The sequence below is a fragment of the Glycine max genome, chromosome 3 (genome assembly GCF_000004515.6).
Source record: "Glycine max cultivar Williams 82 chromosome 3, Glycine_max_v4.0, whole genome shotgun sequence".
Taxonomy (NCBI): Eukaryota; Viridiplantae; Streptophyta; class Magnoliopsida; order Fabales; family Fabaceae; genus Glycine; species Glycine max.
Window position 1 is genome coordinate 41,434,627 of NC_016090.4, and position 15,421 is coordinate 41,450,047.

The following is a 15,421-nucleotide window of genomic DNA, read 5'->3' on the forward strand; positions in this document are numbered from 1 at the left end:
TTAGACAATTGGTGTCTTACACGGTAAAGATAATTGAATTGAAAAAAAAAATTACATTCCAAAAGTAATGAAATAAGTTGAACAAAGTCTCAGTTCTTGTTGTCCTCTTCATAGGGAAAAACAGGTCGAACCTTGAAGCGCTCAAGCTTCTCATTAATAGGATGCTGAGGACCACGGGAAGTGGTGTTTTGTGTTTCAACACGTCTCTTCATTTTCATTCCCAACATTTCCTCTAAATTTATGTGGTCTTTAAGACTCGCCGGAAGTTTCTCGTACTTGTCCAAAACGCGATTCACAAGCTTACTAACACGGGTCATTTTCCTTTCTCCTTCCTCTTCTTCTTTTGCGATGCTTGGTGGCACTGGCACCGCATGGACGTAATTCTCATCAATCGATTGTTGTGGTGGACAATCTGTGGATGGTATATCTATGTTCGGCGGTGTTTCTGGTTGAGGAAGTTGATTTAAGACTAACATTTCACTTGCAGCAGTTATGGTCATGTGCATTATAATTAAGGTGGATGCCAAGTCTTAAAACAAGATAATAGAACTGGGGAAACCTGTTGGTGATTTTGCTGCTTCTGTTGTGAGTAACAAAAGATAAACGATGGGGTAAGTTTGGTATAGCAAGTGCATGTGCGTTGTGGCCTTGCTAAGTTGCAATATTTATAAGAGACTCCTAGATTCTAGGACTTACTTGGAAATGGCATCAACGAGTTTACAATTCAAAGAAAGACCGTTTAAGTGCCATTCAAATCATTAGTCAACTAATTTACTTTTCTTTCTGATTTGTATTTAAGCAGCTGCCACCTTTCTTGCCCCAATTGGATTTATCCAAATTAAACGTGTTTACGTTGTCTGGTCTACTACACAGACGTAGTAGCAAAAATAATTTGTAGAATTGACTATACTGTGTTCCAAAGAAGGAAGTAATCTGATTTTAATTTAAAATTGAATGTCCTCGTGCGTTTTCAACTAAAAACTGCCCCAAGCCCAAAGTGAGAAATGGAATTAAATAAATTAATTCAATCAATCGAATTTCCAACATATATTTCTACAAATACGATTAATTAATTTTAGAAGTCCAAAAAGAACTTGGTTTGAACAATTAATAAATAATTTCCTACAAAATTTACAAAAAAATATTATTAATAAAAAATAAAAAACTTCGGGATCCTAAGCATTTCTCACCCACAAGATAGCATTTATTTAACGGTTTAATTATCATGAATCACCTCACTTTAACAGCTATAATTAATGGAATGAAAAGATATAGAAAATAACAATATTATTAGAAGTACAAAAAAAAAAAAAAAAGTTGTCAAATAGTTTATTTAATTAATCATCAACTATATGGATTACATTGGTGTGGCCGGATGTCAAAGTTTCACTAATAAGCCAAAAATATCAAATCCGTTATGCAAGCAATTAAGATAATTGTTAAACATCATTGAATAAAAAACTGGTGTTTTCCAGGAGTGCGTGAAGAATTGTAATTAAGTCTGATGAAAATACTGAGAAGCCGAAAAGTAAGTCTGAGCCACGGTAAGAAGCAGCAAAATGGAGGCGGCGAGAAGCGAGATGAAGGACCAGGGCGTATCAAAGTAAGTGTGCTTGAAGCTAGCCCACTGAACATGCCAACTATTTATATAATATTTGTGAACATCATTGAACAATAGTGACAAGTAACACAAGTCCAAATCAACCGCCACATCCTTTCCCGCGTTGTTTATGAAGCTTGCAACTTCCCCCTCCGTCCCAAGGTGGTTCTCAACCACGTTCCGATCGCACAAATACTCAACGTCCCTATACGTGTTTACGAGACAGTCCAAGAGGGTAATATAGGCAGTGAAGTGCTTCGAGCAACCGCTGTAGCACTGCTCTAACGCAACGCAGTTCAGCAAAAAAGAGCTCATGAAATCATCCACCGTAAGGCTTGGCATTTCAATCACGCCGCGCCTGAACTTCACGTTCAGAAAACTCTCACTTTCCTTGCTTGGATTAATTTTAATCCCTGCGCGACGAAGCTTCGACACGCAGAGGATCACGTGCGTTGGCGTCATGACTCTTTTTCGTGGCTCTGTTTCTTCATCGTTTTTGGGAATGAAACTCGAACGAACCAAGTCAAGTAAATGCTTTCCCTGCACGTCGTTTTGCAAGGATTCGTCTGGCTTTTGCAACGAGTTGTTGAAGAAGAGCAACGCGAGAGTTGACAGTGTTGGCGTTGACTTTTCTCCGGGTAGTTTTGTAACTTGGTATAACTGGTTCAGAATGAAAAAGGGGATTTGATTTTCAAGCTTGAGAAAGTCTCTGTAAAAGAAGGGTAATATCCACACCATGGTGAGAAGAGGGTCTTCGCGTTCAAAGGGTACTAATCTGGCGACTTTGCGAAAGAGCTCAATGATGAAGCAGCCATCGAGGATCATCATTTGGATGAAGTCGTGAGAGTCGAGGTTGATGGTTTCGGAGTAGCACTCTCTGGCTTCGGATTCTAAGGGTGCAATGGCTTTGAACAAATCTTCTAGAACGAAACCGATGGTGTTTGTTCTGGAGAGAAGGGAACCGAGGTAACGCCACTTGTGCTCCTCGATCATGTTGAGGCGAGGTTGGTTACGGTGATATGGTCCTATCGACACGATACGAGGTTGATAAGCTTTTCCGTTTACCTCAACTAGGCTCTGTGGGACCCGGAAGATGCAGCAAGATCTCTTCCCCGCGGCTTTGCATAGAAACTTGGGATTCTCCGAAATCTTGAGCTCCATCGAAGCAAGCCTCTCTCTGTCTATTATATTTGAGATGTCTATTGCGTGGTGATTGGCTTCTTCCTCCATCAAACTTGTTTGCTTCTCCGAAAACTTGGTTGTGTTGGTATATATATTGTGGGAAAAGGCAGGACAGGGAGAGCAAGAGTTAATGATGTGAGAAAGTTCATTATTTGAAATTTCAATTTGTTTGGTCTTACTACCAAAAGGAGATTAGAATTTTCTTTTCGCGAGTATAGAGAAGATTGGTCTTTAATTTCCTGGAAAAATAGGGAGCTCCATTTGCTTGGACCTGATACCCTTAAGACTTCAATTAGTTTGGTCCTACCAGAAGGGGATTAGAATTTTCTTTTGGTGAGTGGGGACAACATTGATCTTTCCTGGAAAAATAGGGTGCTCCATTGTCTCAGACAAACTTAATAGAAGGAAGGACAACTTTTGGTTTTTTTAAAAATAAGGAGATGCCGGTAGTAAAATTCGAGGTACGCGAAGCAAAAGCCTAATTTTTGTTCAATTGGACTTTTATTTAATCGTAGTGTCTACTAGTTAGACCAACTGCTGTATATCTAATTTAGCAATGCAATAGATTGGGCAGTCATACCCTTTGCTTTCTTGTTCTATGTTTGATTGTGAGATGAGAAATAGAGTATAAATAAAATTGAATGTTGGGTAATTTAATTTTGAAAAAAAAAAGTAAAAATAATATTTTTAAGTTTCTTGATTTGAATGAAATGAGAAGAGAGAATTTGTTAACTCGTTAACAAGGACACTAAATTTATTACAAGTAGTAAAACAATTAGAAGTCTGAGTGTCGAATTTACAGGGATTTTGTTTGTACTTAGATTAATGCAAACCCAATTTACAAGCAAGAGATAATAAATTTAAGATAAAAGATAAAGAAAGATAGAAGATAAGGTGAAGGTTAAAAAAAGATAAAAGATTTAAAGATAAAAATAAAAGATAAAGAAAAAAGATAAGATAAGAAAAGTGAAAGATAAAAGATTAAGATAAAAAATAAATAAATAAATTCAAGATATGATAATGTTGGAACCTAACTTGTCTTGTCTGTCTAGGATGTAGGATGTATGAGTTTATGATTTTTCTTTGTCAATGCAATTGGATCTATTCTATCCATATCTATTAATTTACTTACCCTTGATTCCTCACCATGACAAGCTTATTTTATTTATCTATCTCCCAAATTCCTTTGAAAAGACTCGACAAATAAAATACATGAAGTATGAATTCTAAATGTTTGCATGGATGCATGGATATAAAAATATCGTTCTATGTCTATGTCTAGCAATGATGTTCTTATGAATCCTTTATTGTTAATGTAAATATGAGAATGCAAGATAAGATAGAAAAAAAAATCAGTAAATGACTCATTTTTTATTGATAAATATGAGAAATACATCATATATCGTTAGGTTTTTTAGGTTTGTCAGACCCTAAATAGGGGGTTTAGGGGTATAAGAACGGATGAAATAGAAGGATGAAAGAAAGAGAGTAAATGAAACCTCTACTAAAAGGATTATGTCGTCGTCCTATACTCCGTGGTCTAAAATCTTCCTTTTTAATATTTTTTCAATCTTTTTCTTTTTTAATCTATCATTTTCATATCTTTAGGATATAAATAATAAAAATATTAATTTCTATCCTTTAAGTCAAAAATAACTGTTAAATAAATATTTTTAAAAATATTTTAATATATTTTTATTATCAAAAATAGTTCATATCAGTTATCATAATTCATTTTGAATCGATCACCCATATCAAACAATTGGGAAAATTGGGTGCTATTTTCGTCTGCAGCAGCCTGTCGTCTCAGCAAAACAAAGCGTTGGGGTTTATTACACCACTAGCTTGTTCTTTTTAAGGAAACGACATTAATTTATCTTTGTTATTTTCAAGAAATAATGGTATAGAAATTGTATGTAAAAGGAAATTATGTTTAAATAAAAATATGACTTGAAGTGTAATAAACCATGGGTCATGCTTTCTCTTACAGGTTTGGGATGGTGGTCAGTGGTTCAAGCAGAACTATGGGTAATGTATCGTGGTTTGAAACTCATGCAAGATAGAGAAATCTAGGAGACTATTTTGGTTGAATCTAACTCTTCTCTTGCAGTTCAAATTCTGAATAGTGGATGTGCTCGAAGTCATCCGCGCTATGCTAGTGCAAATTAAATCGTCAATATAACTGGTGAGGATCATGGAGTGAGTTGATCTCGCATGTACAAAAATAAAGCATGGGTCATGCTAACCAGTCATTAGAGTTTTATGTTAAGAAACTATTAAATATTTTTTTAATTAAAAATTACGAAAGGAATAAATCAATTGTGGTACTTTTTAATAATAAAAAATAGTTATATTTAATTCATTAACCAATGACTATTTGTCATAAAAATAACACATTCCGTAATTAGTCGGATCTAATTTGTTCGTAAGTATTCACATTACGTTCTTGATATACAGTGTCACAATTCTGCGACTGTTCCGCAGAAAAAACATAGGTTGAGGAGCACAAATTCGAAGGTTGCAAATGATAGTGATCGATCAGTGGCAGCAGAAAAGCATAAGCAGAGATGCCACCTGGAGTGATTAGAAAAGGGAAAAGGAAAACCCAGAATCCAAGATTAAATAATAAAAGGGCCTTGGAAAAGAAAAGAACATGAGATTAAACTGATTAGTCGCTGTCAAATTCCTCCTTCCTAGAGAAAGATCACCAAATTATAATATTCGATCCCCTCCCGACAACTGTAATTCTTTGACACTTACTGCCCCCCAATTCCAATATTCCTTCTCGAATGCCCGAGGAGTCATGGAGAGCCATTACAAACATACATTCAAATCCCCTTCTAAACAACACAAGTACTATCTCCTTGTTAAGTTTTGCTTTGCATGTTCTCAATTTACTGGTGAAATTTTAAAAAAAATGCTGTCAATTGTCATTTATCATCTAATAACATGGTTGACACATTAACATCAACATCAACAGTAGGGGTATGCCTTGATTTAATACATGCTTCCCATCCCCAAATCCATACTTCCTTAATTAAATTAAAACACCAAAAGAAAAATAATTATAAGATATCCTTGTAAGAATGGGATCAAGAAGTGTAAATTATATTATTACATAACTTACAACATCCCCACAGCCAGCTACAAGCATGAGTCATGTACATATATACCCTGATTATATTTTTGGGTTACTTTTTTTTTTTCAATTACTAGCCTATTATCCATTGCAAGTCAGACTGTACTCTTAATCTAAGAAAAAGAATATAGATAATCATTCATACTAAGTTCTTGAGCTGCTTCAAAATTTACCCCCAATTAATTAACATACTAGTTCCTCTGAAAATTCCTCTACCAGAAAGCCAAAGATAGCAAGCTCAAGCTCCCCAGCCATATTTCTTATCTGCTCTATATTTTTCCTCCACACACCATCCTCTCTAGAGAAGTCATCTTCTATCATCATGTCAATTGTGTTAGACTCCACTTCTTTCCATAATTCCAGCCTCTTGCATATCCTTCTTATCACCATGTCCCTATCTTCTAAGGAATCAAGTGCTCTCTCTTCTTCCATAATGAGATCAGATACCAGCTTCTTAAAGTCCTCTGGGATTTGCTGTCTGTCATGGACCCTTGATTGGCACAGAGCTTGGAAAATTAGTTCTATGAAGTCATTTTCTTTGTATGATGCTTGGTTGTTCTCATCATCACCATGTTCCTCTTCCATAAATGTTTCATCCTCGTCCTCTTCTTGGTCCTGCATTCTTTTCTCAAGTTCTACTGGATCCAACTCCGCCAGTTTCTCAAATCTACAAAGTTTGTACAATAACTGCTGCTTGGCTCCTGTTGAAAATTCAGAGCTATTAATGTCAAATCTTGAATTGATCATAAAGTACTTGTGCTATATTAAATCAATTGATAATCTTACATCATTAACATGCAATGTGGTGGGACTATAGTACATGTAGAATTTAAGGCCCAACTTTAACCAGATACTAAAAAATTGTGAAGATGTTAGATTTTGACCATAAGAGTGTGTCTAGCTATCATTATTGATATGGAAGTTTTCTCAACAACCAAAAAAACCCAAGATTAAAAATTATGGAACATCATGATAGGAATTTGATTGTTCAAATGTTATCCAACAAATTGAATGGAATGGCAGAAATTAAGACATATCTCCTAACAAGAAAAAATACGGGTCACTTTTAAAATTTACAAGAAATGGCCTTATATCTAGATGTAAAAGGATCCACATTAAATGGGTAATGCTGTTGGGATGTTGAGCAAGTGTGATCTTTTAGATGGAACCCACACGGATAGCACGGTTCAAGATCGGCACAATCACATCAATAGCTGATGCATTAGCAATTAGCCCCTCCTCTCGTTGTATTGTGATTTTGTAACAGACAAGCAACTTTGAAGAAGCGTGTACGATGGTGCGTTGGTGGAAAACGACCACACAACAACAAGCAAAAGAAATGGTACAAAAATAAATAATAAGCTGTGTGTGACAACAACATACTCTGTACAATCGCATAACTGCACTCCATATCAAAACCACCCTCCTCCTCTTCTTCTTCATCACCGTTTCCATGCCCTTCGTCATCGTCCTCGAATGGAGGGTCTAACACACTCACTGGACTGCACTGTTCCTTATCTTCCTCCTCCTCTTCCCCTGATTCGAATTTCTTCACACTCTCACCTTCATTACTTTCTTTCTCCTATTAAAAATCCACAGAAACATTCATTAAGTGATTATCACTATAAAAAACTAAAACTAGTGACAAAATAATATTTTTTTATTAAATGTGTCATTAAAATTGTTATAAACATATTATTAGCATGATTTTTTAATGTCAACTGATTTATTAGACTTGAACAACTCTTTAATAAGTGGATAGTTATTGACTCCTTTTTTGTTGGCTACAGGAGCCTCAAAGTAATTCAAACAAAATTACAAATGAGAAACTATTTAATTCTAGTAAATGGAATGTGGGATCTAACGACAGAGACCGACAGCAAACAAGAGAACAAACAAAAACATAATTTATTTTTATCATCCTTTGACAAAGTAATTTACCGAACAACCAAATCAGTACTAGAAGTGAAAAACATAATTTGTCACCCTTTAAGAAAGCCATTTACCAAACAACCCAGTAGAATGGAGAGAGAGAAAAGATTTGCATGGCAGAAACACGATCGAAAAGTACAATTATGAAAAACCAGAAAAACAAAACAAGAACATGAAATTGACATATGTAACCCTCCCCACAGTCCCACAGGCCTTGTTCTGTTCTTTAACAATTTTCAGAAAGACTGGGCTGGCTATGATTGTCACCGAAAAGCGACATTCCGGCCATTACCGACAAAAAACCATAACACCACCGAACCATAAAAGCTTCACTCACGACTCACGAGTCCTGTTTTTTTCCTCTTCAACTCACTCACCATAAACCAAACCAGGTAGATAATTAAACAATAAAAAAAAATAACACAATTACCATAAGAAAAAACTTCACAATTATAATTATAATAATAAAAAAAGACAAACCTCAGTTGGGTGGCGACTCGGCGAGGGAAGCTCCGGCGTGTGATGACCGGAGGAAGGGGAACTTGTTTGGAGAACAAAACGGAACGGGCTTTCGCAGAAGCACGTGGAGTACTGTTTGTGATTGGTTACGAAGTGAATCTCTTCAGAGTAGTAGCCACTACTTGAGGTTTCCATGTCTAGTGATTTGTTATCTTCATTGCTCTCTGACCAAAGAGCACTACTACCATTGTAAGAACACGTATTCACATTCACATTCACATTCACTGTTTCTTCTTGCTCCTTGCATTTCCCGTTGGCTTTAGAAACTTTTCTTCGCCCCACAGAAGAATCCCACTTCAAAACATCCTTCACGGAAATCTTAACGCCTCCACCACTCTCTATCTCATGCTTTTTCTGGTTCCGTTGAGTGAGTCTCTTGTACAGTGACCCGAAGAGGCCGAAGGAATGGGCTTTTGTTTTGGGCTTTGAAGTAACATGTGAGGAGTGTTTCTGGATCCTGAGAGCGGCTTCTAGAAGCAGAGCAGCGGTTCTAGAAGGGATGTGTAGAAAAATAGCGTTTGGTGATTTGCAAGGGCTTTTGACTGGGGAAGTGAATTCGAAGAGTGGTGATTTTCTGAGGTCTGGGGTGTCTGTGAGAGAGAAAAGACAAGCGCTTTTGCAGAGATTTCTCGGGAAGTTTGTGTTTGGATTGGTTGATTTGCGTTTCTTCACTTGCAGACTCGTCTTCGGGGAAGGCCTCTTCATCTGGGTTCGCCTATCGGAAATATACTTGTTTAGAAAGAACGGTTCTTGATCCTCCTCAAGTAGCTCGTGCAAGTACTTCTGAGCCATAATAATAATGCTATAATGAAAAACCAAACAAAAGTAAACTCTCAGGTTGAAGATGTTTCAACACAAGGGAGTGCTAGAGAGGAATAGAATAAAAGAAAGAAAGAAAGAAAAGAGAGTGAGGAGAAGAAGAAGGAATGAGGAGAGTTTCTTCTTTGATTCAAATGAAGATGGGTTATAATATCGAGGCGAGAGAGTGATGAACTGGTTTGGTCATAAACGAATTATTGTAAAATAATGGGACGCCAAATATGAATTAAAATTATAGGTGTGTGATTGTGTGTAGTGTTGTGTCCTATAATCTATATATAGTCTGAGAAGCTCAAATTAGGAGTATAGGGGGAGGATTCTATAACACATATTTCAATATCAATATCAATATCAATACACTAGACACGTACAATATTGATGCTAGATCGTATATGTATGCATATAATGCAATAGTGTATAGTATATTTTTAGACATTTATTAGGCTCTTTTTGTTTTTGTTACAGCTGTGTGTGACTAGTGTATTATTTTACGATGGAATAGGGAGGGGTAGTCCCCCAGTAACAACAGACAGTACTTGAGTGAGTGAGGGAGACCAGATGTTGCATATTTTGTCCAAGCTCTCTCTGAGCCAAACGCCACGTAGCTCTCACTTCCCTTTCCCGATATATAATTGAGCAACCCTGCAACTGGAACCTTTTTAATTTCGTCCTTCAAATGTATTTTCTATATTACCTACCTAGGTTAAAGTTAAACTCACTCACCAGCACTTGTCATCATTTTTTGGTAAATATATAAAAATTGTCTCGGATTTTATTTTTTCCATTCCCAGCGATTTGCGCCGAAAGCGCTTGGCACAAACCCGAAACGGGGTTTAAAATATGAAAGTCTAATTGGTTATTGTTGATGTCTATATATAATGTTTAACCAGCGTTGCGTATTTGACTCGCGATGACAACTTACCCAGCAGAACACATGTGGGTTGTCCGTATTATTGTTAAATTTTCGTTGTTTTGATATTGAAAATTTTCTACTAGTTTACTACCCCCAATCTCAGCTATGTATGAAACTCACACATCAACGTCATGTTCTATTAATTGCATCCAACTTCTTGTTTTATTTGTAAGTAAAGACAACGCATGGATCAGTAAGCCCACTACCGCACTTCTTATTAGAACAAGATATTTCAGCCACATGTATCCAATGTTTGTCGCCCTCCATGTGAATGGTGTTTTCTTCCTCATCACATATAAGAACAATAATAATTTTTTAGGAAAAAAATGTCACTTTAAGTTTTAATATATATGACTCCTTGGTACTTCTCATTTTACAGTCTTCATTGTAAATGGACAAATTTATGGCAGGGTAATTGTTACTGGAGCTAAATCGTACTTAGCGTTTAAGAGACTTGGAAACATTAAAAGTAAAAAAAAATATATATATATATATATTGCGCCTACTCCACCTCGTAATGATAATTTAGCCATTCAATTCTGCATCAGATGTTATGATTGTTATCCTAAATCTTTGAATGACTCCAAGGATTAAGCGAAGAGTGACAAGCGGGAACCTATAAAATTTCAAGAGACCGGTCGCCAGATGACCAGTATGGTACAGTAATCAATACATGGAGTGATGAATGAAATTATTTTATATATATGTTTCTCTTGATTTCTTGTTTTTTTTTTATTTGTTCTCGTTTTATTTTTCTTCCTCACGTTGGCATCATCACTTCAAGCAAATGAAAATATCATTATATAAAAACGTCAGCAATAATAAATATGGTAATATGATATGAGATATTGAGAGATGAGACAAGGAGTCGTGGCAAATACAGAAAGGAAAACGACAAAAGGGTTTGAGGAAGATGCTTTGCCTTATTTCGTGTAACATACACACTTCCACACAGCGAAGAACCGGATCTTGACCTTCTCAGTCCAACATTTCTTTTAATCTTAGACTCTTTCTTTCTCTCTATATTTCCACATTTGATATCATAATCTTTTTCATTAGCTTCTACGTTAAAAATGATGTCTAGACCCTGGATCGTTAACTTTTGAGAGTGTACTGCGGATCCTGCACTGTCTCCCTTTTCTTTTGTCAATTAAGCCCGTCTGGTCCTTTTTTATTTCCACTTACTCCACCTTTAATTTAAATTTCAAAAATACATGCCCCAGTTGGGTTTTTTTATTTTATTTTATTTATAAACAAGCCCTTGGTAAATTCTCCAAACTTTGAGAATTGTCTAGTGTACCACACACTTCTATATCTATGTTTTTGCAATGTTAAAACAAAAAAAAATACACAGGGATTGTCTCGCCTAGGGAGGAGTGGCGCGTGACCCACTCGATTTTATGGTCTCAGAATTTTCGCTCACTTTTTGTGTAAAGCCTTTGCCTTCTTCCAACTCCAGTGTCTTTATTTTTATTTTAGAGATAGAAAGAGATACAGTGCGTGTCTGGTTTATTTTTTACGTACGAGTCTCACCGCACGCTTGCACTAAATCCAAACCAAGTCAATTTTTACGCTTCACACAAATTATGTTTCTCTAGCTTTTATATATATATTTCTTGTTCTGAACATAATAACAAGGAACGAGATGACTAAGGACAAGAGGGAGGGAAACAAATGGCACGTCTTTGCGACCATTCAAAAATCATAATAGTACAAATCAAATGGACCCTTTTTTAACACGTGACTGTGGGGGGAACTTATTTGCTGACGAGTGACGAGACCTGATACCAATTTAGCCATACACTAATTGACCATTAGTTTTAATCGTATCCACTTATATGGAATTAATTAACTTCTTTCTTTTGTTGGGGATGCTTGTGTGTGGCGGGGGGGGATAACTGAATTTATTTAACTACCACTATTCTTAGCTAAACATTAATGAAAAATATTTGTCTCTGGCATCTCACATTAATGTGTGACAAGTACGTGCATTGATTAAATCAGATATAAATGGGTTTAAATATATACCTTTTGCATTTTGTTTGATAAATTTGTAGTCCTCTCATTTTGCAAACAGTTTTGTTACGTGTATATCTTCTTACTGCTCGTCACCAGAAGAAAAAAATAAAAATAAAAATCTTCTTATTGCTGTGGTTTGAACTCTTTGTATTTGGTACGTTCAACAATTTTGGGATCATCAAATTTAAAAGAAAAAGGATATAACTCCCCTAAAATTCAGAATGCACTATACATTAGAATCAGTTAAAATTAAGATCAAACATAAGTATACGCACGTATATATACAAAAACATAACATACTGAATTATTAAATTATATTTTTTTTCAGCAAAAGATATATTTATATATTTTATAGGACACAGTGGGTACCCAAAACCATTTACATAAAAGGAGAAAAAACCTATCAAGGTAGTTTGTCTCCCATGGTTACTCTGTATTAACAAATTAGATATGTAAATATAGTGTAACCACAGATAAATATATGAAATTATATATTAAAAAAATAATTATGATTTTTTCAATTAAAAATGATTATTCAAGTCCTGACCTTTTAAAGTGTTTAAAAGAATCAAATCATGAAAAATAATAAATAACTACACGTACTTTAATTATTTTTTTTTTAAAACGTTGATTTCAAAACTTCTCCACTAACGTTAATTACTCCTTTTGTTTTATTTACTAAATGTAGTAATTACACCATGCATAATAAACAATAGTCCCCTCTTTTGTTTCTACGATACGTGGAGGTTTGATTTTCTCGTAAGTTGATTTTTTTAATCAAATTTTATTGGTTTAAATTTTTAATCTTAATACAAACAAAACGTGCACCTAACTAGAATTCGTTTATATGTAGTAAAACGCGTCACTTTACAGCAGCAAAAGATACAAGAGCATAGATTAACCATGAAATAACAAATCTTGTGCATGCTCATTTTTCTCTCGAGGCTCCAAAATGCTGATACGACAGAAGAAGCTCATAAACCCAAATAAAAATATAAAATTACAGAGTTCGAGTTTATCCTCAGTCAATTTGTTTCTCGCTGTCGCAAATCTCCCAACATTGTCTTCCTATGACCTATTATTTTAATTCACACTCACTTCCATATGTCGGGGCATAACCCAATTTTAAAAATCCATCCACGAAGCATGCATAATTACAACAAAATTAGCATTGATTAATTAACTAGTTTTGTCTATGAACGTTTCCTTATCGTCTCACCTAACGCTGAAACTAAATGTGGTAACAGAAGGTGACGGTTCATTGTGAGAATCTTTGGCTATGATCTGTCTATCTTAATTTGCTGTCCTAATTAATATGATTTTCTAATTAGTGGGTAATATAATTCATCCACCTGTAAACGCATGTCAAAGTGGTTTAACACTTTATCAAACCAATCATTTGGCTTATTTATTTTCTTTGCATTTTCACTTCTTTGTTTTTCTTTATTCCAGAGTAAAGGGGGGAGGAATCCCCTTTCTCTGCCTTCATTTCATAGCTTTCGTGCTGGAAAGCGTTGGAATAATTGTTAAGATTGAATTTAGAAATATGGTGATGATGGTGATTCGATTTGCAACACTTGACCTCATCCACAATGTTCTATCTCGTAAACAACTGTTAGCGAAATAAATAACTATGCACTCAAGAACAAGTTCGTGTAAAGCTAAGACATAGAATATAGCTACACTCCCATACTGTGTATATATAGTAGCAATTATTTTAAGATAAGCCTATTACAATATATATGGCATCTTCGAAAATAATGTTAATGTCAGGTTATTATATTTCTATATATGCGCATATGAGTATGTTCAAGAGGAAAAAAAACAATGAAAAGAGGACTTTAGTTAAGTGCTTGAAATATATAAAGAACTAAAACAGAACCTGTGCAAAATTACCGTTAAGGAGGGAAGGGGGAGGAGGAGATTCAGTTTTAAAAAATAAAATTGCAAAAATGTCATTACATAAATATTTAGATGGGAAACAAAGTTTCAAGAGAAGTTAACAAGCATGTTGCAATTGTATGGATAAATAATCATAACGCACAAGGAAATTGTCGAATCCATTTTATGGAGTTGGATTCCATCTGTATACTGTTAAGAAGATAATTCTAAGCTACGGGAATACTACGAAAGATGCCATTAAAAGGCATTGGATACACCATTACTGCATCCATTAACATGGTGTAAGAACCTAAAAAAATGCCTGCCATTAAAAGCTGCAAAGAGAATAAAATAGATATTCATATATTTTCATTGATGCCCATTGCCCACACAACGGTTAAATACACTTATATAGCCTTCTATGATACATCAGAAAGAACTAAAAGAGGAAACTAATTAAAACCCATGAAACTAATGCTTGAGCATCAGCTAAGAAGATATCTTTATTGAGTCCTAAAGGAGGACTATCATAAGTAACAAAAGTGTTAGGAGCAAGAGCTCCTTCCTTAGCTAGCCAATCAGCCGTGGAGTTGCCTATATTATAGAACCTAATTGATCGCCAACAATTGAATAATAACTCTACAAGTGTCATCTCATTTTAGGGAATTAAAACAAAAACTAAAATAACATTATAATTAATATTCTATGGTCATTTTTGTAACAGGATAATCACATATTTGATGAAATACCTAATGACAAACTCCTATGGTCATTTTATTACAGTATATTTTTGAACAAGTTTCTAAATAACAAGCCTAAGGGTTTTTAAGTTAATTTTTTTCCTTTAAAACCTCTCTAAGTCAATCCTATCATTTATGTAGGAGTTTAAACATAATGCATTATTTGGTATTGTTCTTTACATGACCTCTTTGATACAATTTGCTCTTCAATATATGTTTGGTTAGGCTTCACCTGCCTTCACAGTTGTTCTATATTTTGAACTTTTAACTCATTTCTTACATCACGAACAACAGATTGTCTCACAGGGTGAAAAATATAGGAAGGTTTGGATATAATTTATGGTTGTCCCGTAACAAAATAGTTTTTAAAACAACTGTTTTTTATTTTATTCAAATTTTATATATAATCAAAACTCTTTTATGGAATTGGTTTGTCTAAAGGAAGGAGGTAATGTTTTACTTTATTAGACTAGCCAGTATGTTAATCTAATACTTCTGTACTAGACAAGTTTTGTCGACTGACTAATTATCTTTCTTATGAGTTATAATTGTGTCCTTTTTAATAAATTTTATTCAAGCTTATAAAAAAAATTCAAACCTTGTATTAATTTCTTTTTCAAGGTGAATATTTTTACATACTTGTTTTCCTGCAGTCTAATTAGCAGATAGCAGTTATG

The 15,421-nt window shown here is 34.8% G+C and overlaps 2 protein-coding genes across 2 annotated transcripts; both read right to left on the reverse strand.

The window, feature by feature from the left end:
• Positions 1-881: 881 nt before the first annotated feature.
• Positions 882-3,359, reverse strand: LOC100789486 (UPF0481 protein At3g47200). The gene has a single exon (XM_003520637.5). The coding sequence runs from the start codon at positions 2,828-2,830 to the stop codon at positions 1,496-1,498; it is 1,335 nt and encodes a 444-aa protein (XP_003520685.1). The 5' UTR covers positions 2,831-3,359; the 3' UTR covers positions 882-1,495.
• Positions 3,360-5,863: 2,504 nt separating this feature from the next.
• LOC100790018 (uncharacterized) lies at positions 5,864-9,785 on the reverse strand. Its single transcript, XM_006576997.4, has 3 exons — positions 8,334-9,785; positions 7,305-7,503; positions 5,864-6,622 (listed from the first exon to the last, which is right to left on the reverse strand). The coding sequence occupies exons 1-3, from the start codon at positions 9,162-9,164 to the stop codon at positions 6,105-6,107; spliced, it is 1,548 nt and encodes a 515-aa protein (XP_006577060.1). The 5' UTR covers positions 9,165-9,785; the 3' UTR covers positions 5,864-6,104.
• Positions 9,786-15,421: the final 5,636 nt, after the last annotated feature.